The 23,315-nt window shown below is 47.6% G+C and overlaps 1 protein-coding gene across 4 annotated transcripts in view; it reads right to left on the reverse strand.

Annotated features, from left to right (window-relative positions):
• Window positions 1-194: 194 nt before the first annotated feature.
• The window catches only part of GJC2 (gap junction protein gamma 2), a 90,120-nt gene continuing 66,999 nt past the window's right edge, over window positions 195-23,315 (reverse strand). For 3 of the 4 annotated variants that reach the window (XM_083406677.1, XM_083406676.1, XM_083406679.1), the window contains one exon: window positions 195-7,062. In XM_083406677.1, the coding sequence (XP_083262803.1) occupies window positions 5,777-7,042 (1,266 nt within the window). In that variant the 5' untranslated portion in view covers window positions 7,043-7,062 and the 3' untranslated portion in view covers window positions 195-5,776. Of the gene's footprint in view, window positions 7,063-13,987; window positions 14,579-23,315 lie in introns of those variants that run through there. The other variant, XM_083406678.1, reaches the window with a different exon arrangement.

A 23,315-nucleotide genomic window follows, 5' to 3' on the forward strand; every position in this document is an offset into this window, starting at 1 on the left:
ATCTTGGCTGATGAGTGCCAGCAATCTTTACATCAAGTATGTCTTTACCCTGTGTTTTATTGTTAGGAGTTATAATCTAGCAAACATGGAAACAAGTCCCCATGGCTGCATTAAAAAAAAAAAAACATTTTTGAAGGACACACATTAAACCTTCTACATAATTGCATTGCACTTCTCATACAACAAACCAGATCAAAAGTTTGATTCCATTTTATTAGTATTGAACAACGAACATCCAACAGTTTTGTGCTGTTGCTTTTTAAAATGTCCTATCATTCTAAATACAATCCAACGGTAACAATTTACATGAAAAATATTTACAGAGAAAAGAGTCAGTTTTGCACTCAAAACGTTTCTCATACAACTTGCAAGTTAGTACAAAAAAAATAGTAATATAACAGCATAGATTTGTTATGGCCTTTTAGTTAATTTCAAGTATTTTCCAGTGGAATGGAATGTGAGTGACAGCATAATTTGGCTTCTGTTCAGGTTTTTAAACTTGAAACCTTTTAAAAACCATATTAACTGTTAGAGCTTCCCACATGACCGTCTGGGAACTGCAGGGAAAGTGCTGCAATTTCTTTGTGGCAGATCTCAGTCTCCTTCATAAAACTACAATTCCCAGGGTGCCTTGTGAGGAAGTGTTGACTTTTATAGTTAAAACAATGGGTTCTTAAAAACGTTCTCTACTGCAGATCTTTATTGCATGTTGCTTATTCTTTGCAGGGAATCACATCTTTAAAAATGCAATGGATACCACAACATAGGGTCCCTTGAAAGGCTTCTGAACAAAAACGCATTATAACTTCTGCATTCCAATGCAGCTGTAAAGTGAAGGAGCACGTGCAGAAATCTGGCAACAACTGCCACTTTGTATGAACACTTGCTATTTTCCTTCTCCCATTGGGGTCATTGCAGTAACACTGGAGTGTAGAAGGAGTTGACTAAATTTGCATCTATTTATCTAGCAGTTCGAAAGCACGTCAAAGTGTAAGTAGATAAATAGGTACAGCTCCGGCGGGAAGGTAAACGGCGTTTCCGTGCGCTGCTCTGGTTCGCCAGAAGCGGCTTAGTCATGCTGGCCACATGACCCGGAAGCTGTATGCCGGCTCCCTCAGCCAATAAAGCGAGATGAGCGCCGCAACCCCAGAGTCGGTCACGACTGGATCTAACAGTCAACAGTCCCTTTACCTTTACCTTCATTGGGGCAAGAGTCGGAAAGGTTTCTTCACCACCCTTATGTAAACCTACAGGGAGTTCATGGCCACTAGCCAGAATTTTCCTGTAATTTCTGATTTGCTCTCTTCTCCTCACTTTGGGAACAGGTGATTAGCCAGCGGCTAAACAGACTTGGAGGAAATGGATGGGAAAGGTTTGAAGAAACTCAAGAAGCCTCTCTGTTTGCTAGGACGAAGTCTGACAAGGGATGTGGGATATTCACACAGCCATTTTGACACTGAAGTCATCACTGCAAAGTGGTCCCCCCCCCTTCCACTGTTTTTGTTTTTGCTTCATTCTTTCAAAAGCAGAAGCTTGGTGGACTCTTGTCTATAGCGATATTGTGCTGCTGCAGCTGGCCACAATGCTGTTCACCAGGACAAAGATAAAAATGGTTGCAGCTTCAGGGACTAATTACACTGGGGAGTTATAACTTTTAAAATGTGTTATACAAATGTGACACCAGAGGGCGCTGTAGAGCAGCGATCTGTCACCAAAGATAAATTGCATTGGGAGCTATATATTTTTATGGCGTTTTCCAGATCAGTGTAGATCAAGCCTTGATTACGGTATCAAAATGGTCATGTGAATTGAAACTTTGAAAGGGTATTTAATAATGACACCCAGTATTTGTTCCTAGCGTGATTTACATCTCCAACAGGAACAGGAAGCTTGTGGACCTTGAGAGGTTGTTGGACTTGAACTCCCAACAGTTCCAAACAGCACAGCCGATGGACAGGGGATGATGGGAGTTGTAGTCCCATTACAAATGGAGGGCCACAGTCCCCCTGATCTAGGACAACCTATTTCCCTAGGGAAGAGAAGGTTGCATTGTGGAGCAAGGAGTCTCCTTGCCATGAAAAATGGCAGATATGTTTATTTTTCTCTCACCTTCTGAAATTTTGAAATTTTTTTTGGTTAAACCTCCCAGTGCTTTATTCCCACCCACCCCCAACACTTTTGGGAAAAGAGCAGAGATTCAATATACCTGCACCCACCGCATCCAGAATTGTAAGCCTTTCTTCCTAACACCTGAATGAGAAACTACAGGGGCTCCTCAGTGGCAACAAAGAGGAGCAGGGAGTGCACTCTGTGTGTGCTCAGGGGTAATCTGTTCAAATCTCTAGAGCTCCTTATATCAAAGTTTAAGCAAGAAAACAGCCCGATGGCAGCTGATTCGCACAACCATGAAATGCTGCCCTCCTGCTTCTCAGCACCACAATTTCCACTGGTGCTCAGCCAAAAGGCTCCGAAACTAGAACAATCTGCTTGAGTTTTGCATTTTAAAGGCAGTGAAAGAGTGCTAAAATCAGCAAATTGCAGAGGTATGGGGATTTTTTTGTTGGTTGTGGAGAGACTTGTAGCTGCATCTCCTCTGGGCAGCCCCCAATGTTTTTCTCCCCAGTAACCCAGGAGTGATATTAAGAGAAGAAAGAAAGAAACTGGAAGACTTCCATGCCGGCAATGGATAAGAACATAACATAAGGAGGGTCTGCTACATCAGGCCAATGGCACATCTAATCCACAATCCTGTTCTCACAATGGCTGACCTGTGGCAAAGCTGTAAGCAGGATCCGGGCACCAAGAGCCCTCTCTCCTCCTGCGTTTTCCAGAAGCTGGTATTTAGAAGCCATCAACTGTGGAAGCAGAGAACAGCCATCATGGTTAGTAGCCACCAAAAGCCCTCTCTTCCATGAAGCCCTCACTCCACGACCCACAGATTTGCCATTATGTTAATGTCTGCTCCATCATCCCTTCAAAATATAGGCTGAGCCACGAGCTTTCACTGAAGGTAGGTGCTGGGGCTCAGACCTGGTGAATCCTGGCACAAATTTAGCTTTGCTTCATCCCTGGAATATTGAGTTCCTTCTACCCCAAACTGGAAATGGAGCCCAGATGTTGTCCCTGTTCTGTGTTCTGTTCCCTGAGATTAAAGAGCCCTTGCCTGATGGGAAAGCAATTGACTTTTATTTTACTGTTTCCTTGATTACATGTGTAATTTTCCCTCCTCCAACTAACTGCTTGTTGACAAGTTAGCTAGGGTTGCCTCCTTTTTCAAGACATACCGTATTTTTCGCCCTATAGGACGCACTTTTTCCCCTCCAAAAATGAAGGGGAAATGTGTGTGTGTCCTATGGGGCGAATGCAGGCTTCAGGAAGTTATCCGCAAGCCTTGGGAGCCCAGTGTGACTTCCCGCCGGGCTCCCAAGGCTTGCGGATAGCAGCCTGTTCTGGGGGCTGGGGTCGGGGGAAGCTCAGGCTTCCGCCGCCCCAGCCCCGTGCCTGGGGGGGGAAATAATTTTTTTTCTTTATCCCCCCCCCCAAAAAAAAACTAGGTGCGCCCTATGGGCCGGTGCGCCCTATAGGGCGAAAAATACGGTACTTTCAGCAGCCGCACAACAGGCAGAAATTCAACAGTGTTCGCGTTCCCCATCATTTTGGGGAGGACAGCACCTGACAAATTTCTGCCTGCCACACAACTGCTAAAACCGCAGCCTCTGATTGGAAAAGGGGACTTGGCAACCCCTACATTTGCAAGCCCCCTTGTTATGTTAGCGAAGAGACACTCTTCCTCCAAAGTGAATCCCAATTTATCATAAATATTGACCACGATTTTGGCTTACCCATAGTATGGCAAGGACACTACCCTTGACCTCAGTTCCTGGGGCAAACTGGTCTCTCCCTGTATCTGACGTTTGCATTCTCTAGACTCTGAGGACCAAATGGAGCAGGGGCAAGCGGCCGTGGACATCCATTTATTGTTGGACTCCCAGATGGCCTGTCCAGCCATCATGGTCAGTGGTCAAGGATGCTGAATATTATAGTCCGGCAATGAGAGCCATAGGTCCCCCATGCCTGAAACAGAGGTTTGATTTCAACCACACAGAGATCTATTGCAATTTGGCAAGGGGAGACCCAGCTCAGTATTTCATTTTGAAAATATAATACATATTGCCTGAGTGCTTTTCCGCATGCAGATGTGTAAGTGCTTGCAAATGCAACACCATGATCAATTCCCCTGCAAATTATGGGTACTCCTCAGATGCAGGCTTTGTCCAGATGCCTGAGCATCCTCGTGAGCAACTGGTATGCTGATTATCTGCAACATCCATGCCCAGGTGGAGGAAGGTGAGGGCGGCCACATCTGGGAGGTGGGCATCCCAAAACATCTGCAGATCCACATGTTTCCCCCCCCCCACATCCCCGCTCTACACAGAGACACAACAAAGATATCACAAGGGTTCAGGTGTTCCGTCCTTGCAGCGCTACTTAAGGCACTTTTGGTTAGGGTGTGGTACAAGCAGTGGTTAAAAACCCTTCTCAGTGACAGCGGCCGAAGGGAATGCTCCATTTTCCACTGCAAAGGAAGAAAATGTCCTTGTCTGCTTCTCAGCTCACTGCCGAGGATCAAGGGAGCAAACGCCGCACATCTCTGAAGCAGGTGACTCCACTGAAGTCAACTGTGAAAATCCCACAGACATGCTAGATTTGGGGTTTCAGCCTCGTCTTGGAAATCTGACTCCTGCTTTGCGGAAGCCATTAAACAGGTCAGAGGAGGGCATGGCTACGTATATGGATTAGTAAACCTTTAGCGAGTGCAGCGGTGGTCTTCCTGCAAACCTAATCAACCACTCAGAGCAGCGTTGTAAGATGTTGCGGCAGCTTCTGCAGCGGGCAGGTTGCGTTCCACCAACGAGGTTAGAAATTAAAAGGGTTATTTCAGTCATTTAAAGCAGAATGGAAGGAGGAAAGGGGAGGCATGGTTTGGACTGGCAGTTGCTTAGCACAGACAACCCCCTCTGGAGGAACAGTGGTCTTGATGCAATAAAGCCTTGGGCGCAGAATTCTCACACTCTTTCCTCCGTAAACCCAGGCCCTGACCACAAACTTGCAAGCTGGTGTGGGATGCCGTTGGAATCGATGCAGCCAGAAGTGACACGACTTCAAGTTCACGCACAACCTATCGGGTACCAAACTTAAGGATAAAACGGGGGCATAAGAGGCAGCAATGGATAGATTGGCAAGAGTGTGGAATGCGGAAAAGGATGGATTGGCAAGGAGGACAGCAGAGGAACGGGGAAAGCAGAGGAAGGGAAGACATCCCAAATGCAACCAGCACAGCAAGGGAGGTGATACCTGAGAGCCATACTGAGCAAATCTGGAGTCCCAGGCCCTCTACATCACGGGGATAAGCCATTTAACTGGAGGGCAGGCCTTGCAGCCAGCACACCCTCTTGCTGTTCCATCTGACAGGGGACACTGCCCAGGAATATACTCTGAAAGCATCATGGCACAACCTGGTGACTTCTCTTTAGGAGTTACAAGACATGTGCAAAGGGTTCCGCCACTTCCAGGTAGCTGACTCTTGCATCGAGGGGGCAGGCTTGGTGAAGGATGGCGGCGAGAGGCTTCTTGCCTCTTCTAGATGGTCCTGAAATGCATTGCTCATTTGGCAAGACCCCCAAAAAGAACCCCATTGCTAGCGCCGTCTTGGGGCCGGTTCCGTTCCCGACAGAGAAGCCACCCCCACCTCGTCGTCGTCAGGCTATATACCTTGTTAGATCCACACGGAGTTCTTCCCATCCTTGCCGTTCGAGCTACCTTTCTCTGAGCTGGCTTTGGGCTTGGCGCCTTGCTTCTCCTGCGCGGTGTTAGCCCGGTTCTGCTCCGCCACCATCCCGCCGGAAGCCGAGCTGCTGGTTCTGGACGGCTGCCCGTTCGCCTGCGTGTGGTTGTAGCTCTGGAAAGCAATGTCCAGCTGCTCCTGAGCCACCCGCAAGTGTTTGTGGAGCGTGGACAAGTCCGGCGGGAGGTTCTCGTCGGGGCTGGTGCACTGTTGCTCCTGGGCCACGTTGGCCAAGTTCTGCTCATGAGCCATCAGGCTGTTGGGGACCTTGGCCTGCTTGTCCGACTTGACCACCAGGTTGTATTCCGGGGGGCAGGAGATGTTCTTCGGGTAGGCGGCGTAATTGTAGGGCGGCTGGCGGAAGCTGTGCACCTTCCGGTCGCGGATGGCGTCGCGGATGGTGCCGATGCCCAGGTGACACATCTCGGCCACGTTGAGGAGGAGGCAGAGGCAGCTGACCACGTACATCACCAGGAGGAAGATGGTCTTCTCCGTCGGCCTCGAGACAAAGCAGTCGACGTCGTGGGGGCACGGCTGCCGGGTGCAAAGGTAGTAGGGGGTGACCTCAAAGCCGTAGAGCATGTACTGCCCTATCAAGAAGCAGATTTCGAAAGAGGCTCTGGTGAGGAGCTGGAAGACGTAGATCTTCATCAAGCCCTCCTCTTGAATGTGTCTCCTGCCATCGTGCTTCTTCTGTTGCTGCTCTTTCTTCTTCTCCTCCTTCGTCTTGACCTTCTCTTCACTTTCCGCCACATCATCGACAATCATGGGCTCCTCCTCCTCAGCTCCCAGGGGGTCCTCCAGGTTACGGACAGCTTGCCAGTTGAGCGCAAACTGCTTCTTCTTCTTGAAGCCCCGGAACCTCTTCTTCTCCTCCTCGGAAGACCGGGCGATCCTGTGGATGGCGTAGCCCAAGTAGATGACGGAAGGGGTGGAGATCATGATGATCTGGAAGACCCAGAAGCGGACGTGCGAGAGCGGGGCGAAGGCATCGTAGCAGACGTTGTCGCAGCCGGGCTGCTTGGTGTTGCAGGTGAACTTGCTCTGCTCATCCGAGTAGATGGACTCGCCCCCGACGGCCGTCAGGACGATGCGGAAGACGATCAGGACCGTCAGCCAGATCTTCCCCACGAAAGTGGAGTGATTGTGGATTTCTTCCAGCAGGCGGGTGAGAAAACTCCAGCTCATGTTTGTCATAGGGGCTAATCATTTATAACCTGCAAGAAAAGGACAAGGGAGGTCAAAGAACAGTTAATGCCGGTCTGTCCCACAGAAGATGCTGCTGTTACACCATAAAAAGGTAAAGGGACCCCTGACCATTAGGTCCGGTCGTGGCCCACTCTGGGGTTGCGGCACTCATCTCGTTTTATTGGCCGAGGGAGCCGGCGTACAGCTTCCGGGTCATGTGGCCAGCATGACTAAGCTGCCTCTGGCGAACCAGAGCAGCGCATGGAAACGCCGTTTACCTTCCCGCCAGAGCTTTCTGATGTGCTTTCGAACTGCTAGGTTGGCAGGAGCAGGGACCGAGCACCCCGTCATGGGGATTCGAACCGCCGACCTTCTGATCGGCAAGTCCTAGGCTCTGTGGTTTAACCCACAGCGCCACCCGCGTCCCTTATCTGCTACACCATAGAGCCATCTAGTCCAGCCCCCTGCAATGCAGGAATCCTTTTGGCCAACATAGGTCTCGAACTCACAACCCTGAGATTAAGAGTCTCATGCTCTGCCGACTGAACTATCCCACCTCCTTCCTATGGGGAGTTTTCCAGGACTTATATATGCTCTTCCACCCCTGTTTTTGCATAAGAGCAACCTAAATTATGGATAAAAAATGACAATAAATCATGTGCAAGCCCTAGGCGCTGAGGCTTTTACCCACCGCCACCTGCGTCCCACAGTACAGTGGTACCTCGGGTTAATAACTTAATTCATTCTGGAGGTCCGTTCTTAACCTGAAACTGTTCTTAACCTGAGGTACCAGTTTAGCTAATGGGGCCTCCTGCTGCTGCTGCGTCGCCACAGCGCAATTTCTGTTCTCATCCTGAAGCAAAGTTCTTAACCCGAGGTAATATTTCTGGGTTATCGGAGTTTGTAACCTGAAGCATCTGTAACCTGAGGTACCACTGTATAGTATAGTGTGTGTGTACACACACACACACAACCAAGAACAGTATTCACACTTTTCTTCCAGAGCACTGCCTTTTCTCCTACAGTTCTCCACGGCATATTTTTGCGAACAGGGATTTTCCATTCTGACCAATAAGAAAGAGCAGGAAAGAGAAAGGCGGCTTCTTTGCATTGATCAGGAGACGAGAGTTAGTCTGTCTCTAATTAGACCCAATATAAATGAGATTTATAAATGAGGCAAAAGCAAGCTCACACCTCTCACTGACTTTGCATACATACTTAAAGGTACATATGGAAGAGGCTCGTTTATAATTGTATTCTGGGAAATGATTCGCTTTCTTATGTACAGTAGCTGCATTGTTTTATACTTTCGGGATGTCCCATGATCGTTTTATAGTAGTTGTGTTCTATGTCATAAATCAAGCACTGCTGGGAATCGATTCTTTTTTTATTATCAATAAAGAATTCACTGTGGCATGAGCACATTTTTATTCTAAAAAAGGTGGCCTAGAGAAAAAAAGTTAGAGAACCTCTGTTCTAAGCATATTGTAAGGTTGTGACCAAGAGAACAGGGGGAAGGGTGGCCTAATGTCCCCTAGTGAGGCCAAACCAGAGGTGCGTCTCAAGTCCATCAAGTCCATCACACTTCAAAACGACCTTGACAGATTAGAGAACTGGGCCAAAACAAACAAGATGAACTTTAACAGGGAGAAATGTAAAGTATTGCACTTGGGCAAAAAAAATGAGAGGCACAAATACAAGATGGGTGACACCTGGCTTGAGAGCAGTACATGTGAAAAGGATCTAGGAGTCTTGGTTGACCACAAACTTGACATGAGCCAACAGTGTGACGCGGCAGCTAAAAAAGCCAATGCAATTCTGGGCTGCATCAATAGGAGTATAGCATCTAGATCAAGGGAAGTAATAGTGCCACTGTATTCTGCTCTGGTCAGACCTCACCTGGAGTACTGTGTCCAGTTCTGGGCACCACAGTTCAAGAAGGACACTGACAAACTGGAACGTGTCCAGAGGAGGGCAACCAAAATGGTCAAAGGCCTGGAAACGATGCCTTATGAGGAACGGCTAAGGGAGCTGGGCATGTTTAGCCTGGAGAAGAGGAGGTTAAGGGGTGATATGATAGCCATGTTCAAATATATAAAAGGATGTCACATAGAGGAGGGAGAAAGGTTGTTTTCTGCTGCTCCAGAGAAGAGGACACGGAGCAATGGATCCAAACTACAAGAAAGAAGATTCCACCTAAACATTAGGAAGAACTTCCTGACAGTAAGAGCTGTTTGACAGTGGAATTTGCTGCCAAGGAGTGTGGTGGAGTCTCCTTCTTTGGAGGTCTTTAAGCAGAGGCTTGACAACCATATGTCAGGAGTGCTCTGATGGTGTTTCCTGCTTGGCAGGGGGTTGGACTCGATGGCCCTTGTGGTCTCTTCCAACTCTATGATTCTATGATTGATTCTATGATTCTATGCAATTCCTGGTTTGTGCGCCACGATACCTAGCGTTCCTTAGTATTATTATTTTTTTGCCTTATTTAAAGTTTATTTAGAACAAACACATTTTTCCAAATAACAGTCTCACATGTGCAATCCAGAGGTCTGCCAGCTATCTACCCTCTGTAGAACCTATTTGGGCTTCTGTATTGTGGACTTTCTCAGTCGCAGTGACTTCTTCAGAGGGACTTCAGAGCTGTAGTAACTCAACAGGCCAGATTGCTGTTGACCTGCAAGATGCTGCTCCTGCTGTGAGAGCACCACAATTTCCTCACAGTTAAAGCTGCTAGCTGTGTTTTTGGGACAACTGAGACCTCCAGATATGGGGCAGTATATAAAATGAGCTAACAACAACAACAACTGTGTTTCTTGTGCCTCTGAAGGGCCAGGTGCGCAGCCTGGGAGTCATTTTGGACTCACAGGTGTCCATGGAGATGCAGGTCAATTCTGTGTTGAGGGCAGCTGTCTACCAGCTCCATCTGGTACGCAGGCTGAGACCCTACCTGCCCGCGGACTGTCTTGCCGGAGTGAGCGTTCCTTCGTATTGAAGTCCAGGCTTCTAGTATGGCGTGGGTGGGCTGGAGGCAGAGCCCAGAGCAGGCCTCAGGAGAAGCTCCACGATTTGGGGCAGGTTCAGGGATGGATTCCCCTGGCCTGGTACAAAGCCCAGCACAAATGCTGCCTCTTGTTGGCATCCGTTGCTGCAATATTTGTCAGCTCCTCTCCACATGGTTCCATTCCAGTAGGCCATTATGGGAATTTTGTAGCTTAAGCCCAAGTGCCCGAGCTTCCTTTTTTCCTCCTCCCTCTCACTTCCCTTTTCCTTTCATGCTATGTCTTTGACGTGGTAAACCTGATGGCAGGTACTGTCTTAACGCTGATACAGTGCTACCTCAGGTTACAGATGCTTCAGGTTACAAACACTTCAGGTTACAGACTCTGCTAACCCAGAAATAGTATCTCAGGTTAAGAACTTTGCTTCAGGATGAGGACAGAAATTGCACAGCGGCGGCGTGAGGCACCATTAGCTAAAGTGGTACCTCAGGTTAAGAACAGCTTCAGGTTAAGAATGGACCAGAATGAATTAGGTTATTAACCCGAGGTACCACTGTACTTGTAAAACTTATTCAGTGGAAGAGTGATCTTAAAATGCTAATAATAATAATAATAATCACAAATAGCAGTTTTCTGAGGAAGACAGAATGGTTCATTGCTAGAAGGAAAAACTCCTTTCTATATCCTCTTCGGTCTTTATTCAGCCAGCAGGAGAAACATCAATTAAACTTCCAATGTGAATGGATAGCCTGCGTTAACAGCTCTGCCTCTGACTGTTAACAAAGGACTCAGCTACACAGCTGCGAATAAAATGTTTCAAATTTGTTGTAAAGTACAATATACAAATGTGACACACGAATGGAGACAGTGAGCGATGCAAAATTCAATCTATTTCTCAAAAAAGCATTTTCACAGCGGTTTTTTTTTTAATATGTGTATAGATTCCACCAAACTATGTTCGATCAGAGGGCCTGGCTTGGTACAAACTCAGGGTGGAAAATGGGACTGATAATAGCTCAGCTTCTAAGTAGGACTGCCATAAAGACTTCCTTGTATAACGAATAATTATGCATTGTAAAAACCGTGAGTCATGATCATTGACTGACTTCCTTCTGTCTCTCCCCTCAATTTTTTTATTAAAGCATGACTTCATTGGCCTGGGTTCAGGGATGGACAAAGGGGGGTGCGGTGGGTGCGAGCCGCCCCGGGTGTCACCACTGAGGGGGGTGACAAAATGCCGGGCGGCACTCACCGCGGGGCCTGCAGCACGCCCAAGCCACACGTCTCTCCTGGGAGAGACACGGTGGCTTGGGCGCGTGCAGGCTCTGTGCTGCCCAAACTGTCCGCCCGCTGCCTCCCCCCCCCCCCAGCTATAGGGTGGCTGAGTGGGAGGAGGCAGGCAGACTCCAGAGGCTCCGTGGTGTGGCCTGCCCCTATGAGTGGCTCACCCCATCTCTATGGGCGGCTTGCCCCACCCCTGGGCATGCCGCCCCAGGCGCCCAAACAGCTTCCTCCGCCGCTGCCTGGGTGGCCGAGGGCTGCCATGTTGTTTTCAAAGACTCTGTTGTTTTCTTAAGCCGCGCTGATTCACGGGGTACATATGTGAGGCCTGGGGACACGGGATCAATCCTTTTATGCATTTATTTACAGTGGTACCTCTGGTTAAGAACTTAATTCGTTCTGGAGGTCCGTTCTTAACCTGAAACTTAACACTTTAGCTAATGGGGCCTCCCGCTGCCGCTGCACAATTTCTGTTGTCATCTTGAAGTAAAGTTCTTAACCCGAGGTACTACTTCCGGGTTAGCAGAGTCTGTAACCTGAAATGTTTGTAACCCGAGGTACCACTGTATTACTAAGACGTGAATCCAAATATTTTATGCTGCGGGGATGGGAAAGTTTGTGCAGGGACAATTATGATAAGAACATAATAGGGTTGTGATACGTTCGGGTGGAAGTATGGGTGGAAGTAAGTCTATGTACATACAGTGGTACCTCGGGTTATAGATGCTTCTGGTTACAAACGCTTCAGGTTACAGACTCTGCTAACCCAGAAATATTACCTCAGGTTAAGAACTTTGCTTCAGGATGAGAACAGAAATTGCGTGGCGGCAGCAGCGGGAGGCCCCGTTAGCTAAAGTGGTAACTCAGGTTAAGAACAGTTTCAGGTTAAGAACGGACCTCCGGAACGAATTAAGTTCTTAACCCGAGGTACCACTGCATTAGCAACTTACAACACAGTGTAGTTCCTCCCTCCTCCCGTTTTATGTCCCATTTGCATGCTGCTGTACAAGCAGTAGAGAAGGAGCAGGAATGTCATCGCCCGAGATCACAGAGGAACCAGTGTACAGTGGTACCTCGGGTTACATACGCTTCAGGTTACAGACTCCGCTAACCCAGAAATATTACCTCGGGTTAAGAACTTTGCTTCAGGATGAGAACAGAAATCGTGCAGTGGCGGCGCGGCGGCAGCAGGAGACCCCATTAGCTAAAGTGGTGCTTCAGGTTAAGAACAGTTTCAGGTTAAGAACAGACCTCCAGAACGAATTAAGTACTTAACCCGAGGTACCACTGTAAACAATAATACGTACAAAGCCTTGGGCTTTTAGTCTGTTGCATTAAAACAACTAAGGATCCTGCCATAGCCCATTCAAGACTAACAAATTATGGGATACACTTCCGTAGGCCCAAGAACACAAACACACTGCTATCTATCTTTTAGACTTTAAAATACAGACTTTAAGAGAGATACAGGACTCGTTGCAGTTGGAGCTTCGGTTGTAAGAAGACCACAAACTGTATTCGCTAGGTAGCCCCATTAAACTGAGGATGCTACCAGAGTGTTGCTATTCAATCACATGCCGGCAGATTCAGGTTGTGCAGTTGAAGTACATTTGGGGTAGAGGTGTCTTGTGCAAGAAACCCGCTTCCCCCCAAAATAAGACCTTTTACAATAATAAATGCACTGGGAAGTGTAGGATAATGCTTTGCTTTGATGCAATGCTATCCGAGTTCCCTGCGGATAAATCAGGACGAAACCTCAACAAACCACTCTGGGAGGCTTACTGAAGAGTAAATAGGATTGCCCTGGAACTTCAGGAGCGGGGTGTGGCTGGACGGAAGCTCGATCCATTTGGGAAACTGCCTTAAGAACTGTGCATCGTGGCTTGAGCGCTCAAAGACAACAGACCTTTTCTTTGACTGAACGCCATAGCTGAGATCTCTCGTCTTCCTCACCGTTACATGAGCTCCAAAGGCCGGCACATAATGTAAGGAATGTGTTCTACAGATAACAGGGAAAGCGAGAGGTGGGATAGGCAGCCCAGGAGAAGTCCACACCCTCCAACATTTCTCCGGTGAAAATAGGGACGTCCTAAGGAAACGCGGTACAATCAGAGACTGGGACAGTGTCTGTATATCTGGATAACAGGGACACTTGGTGGGTCTGGAAAACTCATGTATGATGAGGATTAAGGAAAAGTTAGTTTTTGAGGAAATCAGCCCTGAGTGCTCACTGGAAGGACAGATCGTGAAGCTGAGGCTCCAATACTTTGGCCACCTCATAAGAAGAGAAGACTCAGTGGAAAAGACCCTGATGTTGGGGAAGATGGAGGGCACAAGGAGAAGGGGATGACAGAGGACGAGATGGTTAGACAGTGTTCTCGAAGCTACAAACATGAATCTGACCAAACTGCGGGTGGCAGTGGAAGACAGGAGTGCCTGGTGTGCTCTGGTCCATGGGGTCACGAAGAGTCGGACACGACTGAACGACTAAACAACAACAACAGTTTTTGAGGTGATGGAAAAGACAGCAGGAGAACTAAAAGGCGGTGGTTTGGTAGCATTTCATTTGTATATCACATTCTCATCCACCCTGTTTGGGTATCCCCTCCATACTTCCCCCGATTCTCACGCCGTGAGACAAAAACAGAGAAATTGATAGGAATAAGTTACTCACAAAGGCATGGCTGAAGGCTCCCTTGCCATCCAGATCTCCCCAAGGAAGTTTTTCCACAACCACCGTTTCTTCAGGAAGGCAGCGGGGAATATGAATCCCCATCAGGAAAATGTCTCGTGAAACTAACGCCCCGCCAGCTTGAGAAGGAGACTTTTCAGCAAACTTTTAAACACATCCTGCCAGACTCCGCCTTTCTGACAACGAAGCTGCCACCCTCCTTCTCCACCTCTATTCCCCCCCTAAAAAAAAAATCCCAATAACCCCAGGAGCATCGGCTAAGAGCAAAAGCCACGTTTTCCTTCGCAGGAGGAAACGGAGAAGCATCCGAACAAAAGTTTCATGGGAGTGGACGGGAAGGTATTCCAGTCTTTGCTCTCACTGGGTCCATCCATGCGTCCTGTGCTGGAAAAAGCTGACTAAGCAGGGATTTTATAAAAGGAAAAAGGGGGAAAGGAAAGGGGGAAAAGACCCCACTCTGAAACTCTCCTTAAAATCCTTCTGGTTTAACATTGCTGTGTTTTGCTTTCCCCTTATTGGGCGAAAGTTAAGAGCGGCAGTCTAGGGCATCAGTAACGGATTTGGAGGACGGAAAGCGTGACTAATGAGAAACATCTGGGAAGCACATGGGCTGGGATCTGGAGGGGAGTCACTGGCAGGAAAGAAAGACTCCTCAAGGAACGAGCAGGAAAGCCATTTCTCCGCTTAAACACTGAGAAGCTATTGGCAACTTCCGGGGCAGGAAGGTGGCTTCAATCTGAAGCCCAGAAAGCCAGTTCGTAAAGTAAGAATTTATGATGCCTGAAATTCTGCGTGGGTTTCCCCCCAAATATCCACATTTCTGCAACTGGAGGAAGGCTTTTTGAAATATACTAAGAGTAGTGATTTCATCACTACTCGGGTGACGCGGGTGGCGCTGCGGGATGCGGGTGGCGCTGTGGGTAAAAGCCTCTGTGCCTAGGGCTTGACGATCGAAAGGTCGGCGGTTCGAATCCCCACGGCGGGGTGCGCTCCCGTTGTTCGGTCCCAGCGCCTGCCAACCTAGCAGTTCGAAAGCACCCCCGGGTGCAAGTAGATAAATAGGGACCGCTTACTGGCGGGAAGGTAAACAGCGTTTCCGTGTGCTGCGCTGGCTCGCCAGATGCAGCTTTCTCACGCTGGCCACGTGACCCGGAAGTGTCTCCGGACAGCGCTGGCCCTCGGCCTCTTGAGTGAGATGGGCGCACAACCTTAGAGTCTGTCAAGACTGGCCCGTACGGGCAGGGGTACCTTTACCTTTACCTAGTGATTTCATGCTCTTTATTTCAGCTCATAGGAACAGTGATTGATTTCCTACCCAAAAACCTCAGGCTTTATATACATTATTTACACAATGGGTCCCACGTGATTGGCTGACTCTGCTTCCCTCCTGGAGCCTGAATGGTCTGCTCCCGCAGGCCAATCAGGTTGTTGCATTCTAGGATCCTACCTGTTATGTACTGAGCTGAATCCTGGAACAATAGGATCCAGGATGCAACAGTATGATTGGTCTGCAGGAGCCACCCAATCCAGCTCCAGGTAGAAGTGAATCAGTGACCTGATTGGCCTGCAGGAGCAGCCAATCAGGCTCCTGGATGAAGTGAATCAGCAACCTGATTTGCCTGCTGGAGCAGCGAATCAGGCTTCTGGAGCAGGTGAATCCGCAACCTGATTGGCCTACAGGAGCAGCCCAGAATTAGCCAACCATGCAGGGCCCATTGTGTAAATAATGTATATATAGCTAGACGTTTTGGGGAAAGTTTCATTCATTGCTACTATGAGCTGAATAAAGAGCATGAAATTCACACTCGGCTCCGAGTATATTTCACTACCTGTCTATTGTTCTAGGATCCAAGCTCAGTAAATAACACTTTTTGGGGGGGAGGGGCTTACCCACTTTGCTTAGTCTGCAAATAAATTAAATGTATCAATTGGCAATGCGCTGCATTCACACCAGTCTGTGCAATTAGCAGGAAAATACAGTGGTGCCCCGCAAGACGGAAAACCCGCAAGACGAAAGGGTTTTCCATTTTCAGAAGCGCTTCGCAAGACGAATTTCCCTATGGGCTTGCTTCGCAAGACGAAAATGTCTTGCGTTTTTTGAGGGGTTTTTTTCGCTCCCCAACCCCTTTTTCTAAAGTGCTAAGATGCTAATAGCCTTTTAGCAGCTAATCCGCTAATCCCTTAAGCCTTTAATAGCCGTTAATAGCCCTTAAACTGCCAATAGCGCTAATAGCGCTAATCCGCTAATGGGCTTGCTTCGCAAGACGAAAAAACCGCAAGACGAAGAGACTCGCGGAACGGATTCTTTTCGTCTTGCGAGGCACCACTGTAATTCAATACTTTGCCCTGTGTTCAGGGATAATGTTTGAGATTTCCAAGACCTTAAAGCTAGAGAAAAGGGGTGTGAGTGTGTCTGTCAAACTCTTGGTTGGAGCCTTCTTCAAGCCCAGATGTTAGACCAGAACTGGTAGGGGTTGGAGTACAACATCTGGAAGTCACCATATTATAGGAAATTGATTTATACCAGCTCAACTATCTGCCCATTTGCCCCCAGTACTGCATACTCTGGCTTGCAGGAGCTCTCCAGGGTCTCAGACAGAGGTCTTTGCCATGATTTGATTCCAGACCCGTTTGCTAGGGATGAGACCTGAGACCTCTGTACACAAGTGCAAACTCTCTACCAGTGAATTACAGTCCGTCCCCCTTGGGATGCTAACAGACCAGTCCGCCGCACATCTACTCAGAAGTAAACCCAGCAGAGTTCAATGGGGTTTACTCCCTGATAAGTGCGCAAGACAGCAGCAAAAAAAAAACCGATTTGCAGGCGTTTATTATTTGTCTTTCTAAGACACCCCATTAAAAAAGTTATCTAGGCACTGCACAATAAAATGCAGCAATAAAACCAAGATGCAATAAAAAAACCCCGCAATGAACTTTTAAAACTCCAACCACCGTAAAAAACCAAACACAAAATAAAACGCAATTTTTGAAAAGCACAGTAGTGAAAACCAACTGTCAGATACAAGGGCTAAAACCCAGCAAACAGAAGCTAGCTCCCCCACTCACCAAATATCTTAAAAGCTCTGGTAAAACCACTATGTGGGCACCAAGTGACCTTTCCTGGGGAAATTCTACATCCAGGGGGGCTACCACTGAAAAGGCCCTTACGCTGCCATTTTCTGAACTTCAGATCAAAAGGGCACACTGAGAACAGCCTTAGTGGACAATGCTAAGGTAAGGGTAGGGGCATATGGGAGAAGGAGAGATGTGCCAAGGGCTTTTATCAGTCCTTGAACTGGACCCAGAGATGAATTGCAAGCCAGACAGAAAATGTGAAGAATAAAATTGGTGTACTATGGTTTAGAAAGACAGGGAGGACCTGGAAGTTGCCCATTAACTGTTAGCAGTGGCGTAGCGTGGGGGGTGCAGGGGGGCCCGGCCGCACCGGGCGCAACATCTGGGGGGGGGACACGCTCGCACTCGCAGCTCTCTGCCCCTACCTGGCTCACTCTCTCTCTCTCACTGCAGTGCTGGCTGTGCGAATCCGATCCGAGCCGCCGGGTTGCCGCCCACTGTGGAGGGGAGGGTGCCAGGCGTGCGGTGCGGAGAGAGAGTGAGGGACTATCTGGGGGAGGGTCAGTGCAGCGGGGGGGGGGCAAATTACTTGCCTTGCCCCGGGTTAGGGGGCGCAAATTACTTGCCTTGCCCCGGGTGCTGACAACCCACGCTACGCCACTGTTAGCATCTGAATAGCAGACTGAGCAGGCAAACCAATCACCTGGTCACAGTATCCCTACTATACTAACAGCTCCATCTGATATGCAGGCTGAGACTCTACCTGCCTGCGCACAGTCTCACCAGAGTGGTACATCTCTGGTTATCTCCCACTTGGACTACAGCAATGCGCTCTACGTGGGGCTGCCTTTGAAGGTGGCTCAGAATCTACGACTAATCCAGTATGCAGCAGCTAAACTAATGACTGGGAGCAACAGTTGGGACCATATAACACTGGTCCTAAGAGATCTACATTGACTCCCAGTATGTTTCCAAGCACAATTCAAAGTGTTGGTGCTGACCTTTAAAGCCCTAAATGGCCTTGGCCCAGTATACCTGAAGAAGCGTCTCCACACTCATCATTCTGCCTGAACACTGAGGTCCAGCTCCGAGGGCCTTTTGGCAGTTCCCTCCCTGTGAGAAGTGAGGTTACAGGGAACCAGGAAGAGGGCCTTCTCGGTGGTGGCACCCGCCCTGTGGAATGCCCTCCCATCAGATGTCAAGGAAACAAACAACTATCTGACTTTTAGAAGACATCTGAAGGCAGCCCTGTTTAGGGAAGTTTTTAATGTTTGATGTTTCACTATGTTTTTATATTCTGTTGGAAGAGTATCTTAGGCAACGCAGTCAAAGTGGGTGGTGTACAAATAAATTATGATGATGGTGGTGATGATGATGAGATGAATTGTGTTTCTTCCTAAGTTATGGCAATTGTTTCTAAATCCTCTCTTTCTATATATGCAAATATTATACAAATCTCTTGTCCTTTCTTCTTTGTGGGGACGCCTAAGCGGCCAATGTAAAATTGCATGCATATGTATTATGTATCTTAAGAAAGAACTAGGTTCTGGTGCTGGCAAGAGAGATCTAGACATTTCCTCTGAAACCTAAAATGAGAGACTGACTCCAGAGTCTACCAGAACCTCCAGGAAGTTTAGCCATGTTGCAATTTCAAGAGGGACGGAAGTTTCATCCCAGGGAACAATGCAAGTGAAAAACAGGATTGGTGCAAGTTTAGAAACAAGAAAATAAATACAAAGAAGGGAGGAAGCCTCAAGGACTGAGAATAACTTTTTTTTTTTTTAAAGAAAAGAATAGAGACAGTAATGTTTATGTGGGGAAAGACAACGGGAGGATGTCATGCTAGACAAGCTAGGAAGAGAGTAAGGGCAGATTTTATTGTTTCAACCAAGGGTTGTGATGGTGTTAGGAAGATAAGAAGCCTCTGGGAGAGATCATCTGCCTTGAAGTACTGATAAAGAGATGTACAATTTGGGGTGGATGAGAATTTGATTTGCAAACCTGTCTAATTTGCAATAGAGAACCAGAATAGAGAACCAGAATACAGCCATCTTATGAGCTTTGGGTTAAACCACAAAGCCTAGGGCTTGCCGATCAGAAGGTCGGCGGTTCGAATCCCTGTGATGGGGTGAGCTCCCGTTGCTCAGTCCCTGCTCCTGCCAACCTAGCAGTTCGAAAGCACACCAGTGCAAGTAGATAAATAGGTACCACCCTGGCAGGAAGGTAAACGGCGTTTCCGTGCACTGCTCTGGTTCGCCAGAAATGGCTTAGTCCTGCTGGCCACATGACCCGGAAGCTGTATGCCAGCTCCCTCGGCCAGTAAAGCGAGATGAGCACCGCAACCACTAATGGTCAGGGGTCCTTTTACCTTTTATGAGTTTTGCAAGGTTATTCTCCAGCCAAGTACACAAATGCATATACCAGGGTAAAGTTTGCATTAAAAAATGCATGCATTTGTGAAAACAACATACAAAAATGCATGATTTTAGGGGCAAATGCTCTGCAGAAATGAGACAAAATTTGCATTAAAATGTGTGACGCAGGCAAAATTCACATTACAATGCCAATTAATTGTCTAAGCCTGGAAAAGTAGCTCTGTATCTGCTAGCTGGAGACTCGCTCCTGCAGCTGCTGGACTGTAGTTTGCGGCTGCAGCCCTTTATCAAGGCCATCATTGTCACCGCGGAGTCCTAAAATGGTTTTTAAACAAGATATTGTTCAGGCATAAACATGTGCTTAGGAGATGGGCACCCTCCTCCTTAAATAACTTCCTGCGTTTCCTGAACTCACCTCTTCCTGGCGGCCGCTGTCTTGGAGAGGGGGAGCACAAAGCTGCTGTGGACTTGAGGCGGACGCAGGAAGATGAAAAAGAAATGGACACACCACAGACAGGGCGCGCTGTGTTGGAAAGGTTACAATCCCAACTTTCCTTGAACACAATCCAAGGGAACTCTCTGGTGCACGAGCTCCATGGTATGAATTTAAAAAGATCTTTAAATATAATTTCAATAAAAAACCAGAGATGTTTTTGTTAGGTTTAACTGGAGATGAAATTCCAAAAAAAGATGCAAAACTGTTTATGTATGTCACAACGGCCGCAAGGATACTTCTGGCTCAGAAATGGAAATGTCACAACAGACATTTCACTGAAGGAAGGGACTGAACTCAGATAAAACTTCCTGAGAGCTCAACCCCCACCCACCCACAGTCACTGCAGATGCAAAGAAAGGGCTCGCTGACTATCAGCTCAGAGAGTAAGAGGTAAAATGGAGAGAAGCATACTCACAAAAATAACTCTTGCTAAGTCTGACCTTTAAGACATTGAACCGAAATGACTGAGAATTGTAAGTAAGCAACGAACTTTACTTTTCTTTCTTCTTCGCTCTCCACTCCCCTGCTTCCTACAATACTCTCTAAGGTGTATTAGGATACTTCCAATTATTGTGGATATTGCTTCTAATCTCCACTATGGGCCATGGCAAGCGGCCAAGGGACCTGGATGAGGCAATGCCTCCCCCGAGGCCCAAACAGTCCAAGATTGATACTTTTTTTCTTAACTGTAATAGAAATAATGAGGAAGTTAGCTACATGGTTGAAACTCACAATCGTTTTAATCCTTTAATTGACCTCGCAGCCGATATAGAAGTGGAGGGGGTGAACTCGAAGACAACGAATAATGCCAACGATAATGACAAAGAGGTGAGAGCCACCTCGAAGGGGGAGCCCGAGTTGGCCCTCGGCGATGGCATGGGACTCGATCATTTCCAATTAATAACCAGGACCCTGCGCTGCATCTTTAAGAGCATAAATGGGATCTCCATGCAGGTGGATAATCTCCACCAAAAGCTTGAGGCCCATTTGCTAGAGCTCCAGCTCAACCACACTCTGCCTCCGAGGGATTTAAAGGGACAGAGGTATACCTCCCTTATTAGACATGAAAGTGGTACTGGTGGTCACCTCCTAAAAACTCAATTGGACTCTCAATCTCTGATTTTACAACCAAACAAAATATGTCTAACTATACATAGTAGGGACCCCAGGTCCCCAAGGTGGAATAATTCGAGAGATGTCAAAGATCATCTGAGGCAACTCCTTCAGATTTGGCCTCCGCTAATAGACCTCAGTACAGTGAAACTTTTAAACTACCACCATCGGCTCCAAAAAGTATTGCTCTCCTTCCAGTCTCCAAAAATTCCCTCCATACTGGTTAGGCGTAAAGCGTTTCTGGCCACCTGGGGCATCTTCCCAACAAGAGTCTTTAATGACACCAGGATTAAACCTCTCTTCCGCAGCACCGTACAAAAAGGTAGCTGCCCGCCAGACAGGCGCGACTCAGTCTTGAAACTCAAGTTGTCCACCCGGGAACCTCACCCTCCCTCTCAGCCCAAGCTTCCTGGTTTATCTACTCCAGCAACAAAGAAGCATGACCAAAGCGGGCCCAGCCATATGGATATCTCAGAGGAGAGGGACCTTATTTCATCCTATGGCGAGTTGCCATTAGTAGAACAGCAGGAAGTTATAAACAGGCTTGATACACTCAAGCAGCATCTTACACATGTACTTCAAGAGAAAATCTCCTCAAATCCTGGACATAGCAACCTATTAAATCAAAGGAAACCAGTTATGAAGGGGCTAACACCCCAGAAACCCCTGCCAAATACTGGGACTCCAACAACGGATGATTTGGCAGTCTGCCTGGCGGAAGCTCCTCATACACCGTCGCAACGCAGACCCCCTTCACCTCTACTAATAGATCTGCAATCAACTACCTCGTCCTCCGCCTTAAAGAGTAACGCGCCAAACACACCTCATCCTGGTAATCTGTCAATGTCCTATTCTTCTATGCCTGACCTGGAGTCTTCATTCAGTGCGGTCCAGTCAAATGACTCTATATCCTCGTCCTTTGCCAGTCAACCTCTTTTGGTAGAACCTCATTTATCCGCAACCTTTTCAAGCCAATATATAAACGTTAAGGAACCCACTGTGCAAAGAGACAACTTAGGTTTTATTGAAGACCCTGCTGGTCACATCAATCAACTCACCACCCCTTCGATACCTTCGGTAGTACCTCGACTGGAGCTGTCTCAGACCCCTGGCAATGTCCTTCCCACCAGCAACCAGAGCAATTGACTAGCACATAGTCCCTCCTCAAATTGCTTTAATGTGCTATCCTGGAATGTGGCAGGATGGACGTCCAAACAGGATGACGGGGATATGAAAGAGTTTTTAGCGAAATTCCAGATTATGGGTATACAAGAGACCTGGTGCTTAGAATCTTCACCCCCCCCATCCCTACCGGGCTATGACGCCTTTGTGATTCCTGCGACCAAAACACACTTGTATGGGCGCCCTAGTGGAGGCCTGGTAACATTTGTTTCGCAGGAGCTTCAGCTTAATATCTCTCCTATCTTTTGGTTAGAGAGTAATTACATTCAAACTTTGCACATCACTAACAGCTCGCTTGGGGAATTCATATGTGTAAACTTGTACAATCCATCTACCTACTCCTCCTCTCACTCAAATCAGCTTTGGGAGGATTTAAGATTTATTCTAGATAAATCTGGGGTTGAATTTCCAAAGTCAGAGATCCTTATAATGGGGGACTTCAATGCCAGAATCGGAGCAGATATAAGCTTATTCACCGATAAGTCGCAATTATTCATAGAAGAGGAGTGGTTTCCTACGTGGAATTCACAGGACAAGACCATTAATAGGGCTGGCATCATACTGCTGGAGTTCACTATAAACTGCGGGCTGCACAGCTTGCACGGCACACCCAAAGACTGGTCCGGGGGATACTATACTTTTCTAGGATCTAGAGGGGCAAGTGTTATAGATTACATCTGGTCCTCCTCAGCATTTAATGATGAGGCATACTGTTTCAATGTGTTCAACAGAACCGAAAGTGACCACCTTCCAATTGCCATCTCCTTTCACCACACACAGCTGGGGCCTCCCAGCTCACCACACCCCCAGGATTCATCGACCCTGGCCCCCGGACGCAAGAAGTGGGACATCTACCTGGAGCAAGACATAAAAGTCCTCCTAAATTCCCCTGAGATCCTAGCCCTGAAAGCTCAGCTGTTAACAACGAATGTGAATCATTTCTCAAATTTCCAGCAAATTCTAGTCTACTTGCTCCCTTCGCTTACGAAACCTTCCCGTGCGATTCTATCCTGGAAGAATCAAACCTGGTTCGACCAAGAATGCAAACAGTGCAGAAGTAGGCTTAGAT

This window comes from Podarcis tiliguerta (genome assembly GCF_965153285.1).
Source record: "Podarcis tiliguerta genome assembly, chromosome: 12".
Classification (NCBI taxonomy): Eukaryota; Metazoa; Chordata; class Lepidosauria; order Squamata; family Lacertidae; genus Podarcis; species Podarcis tiliguerta.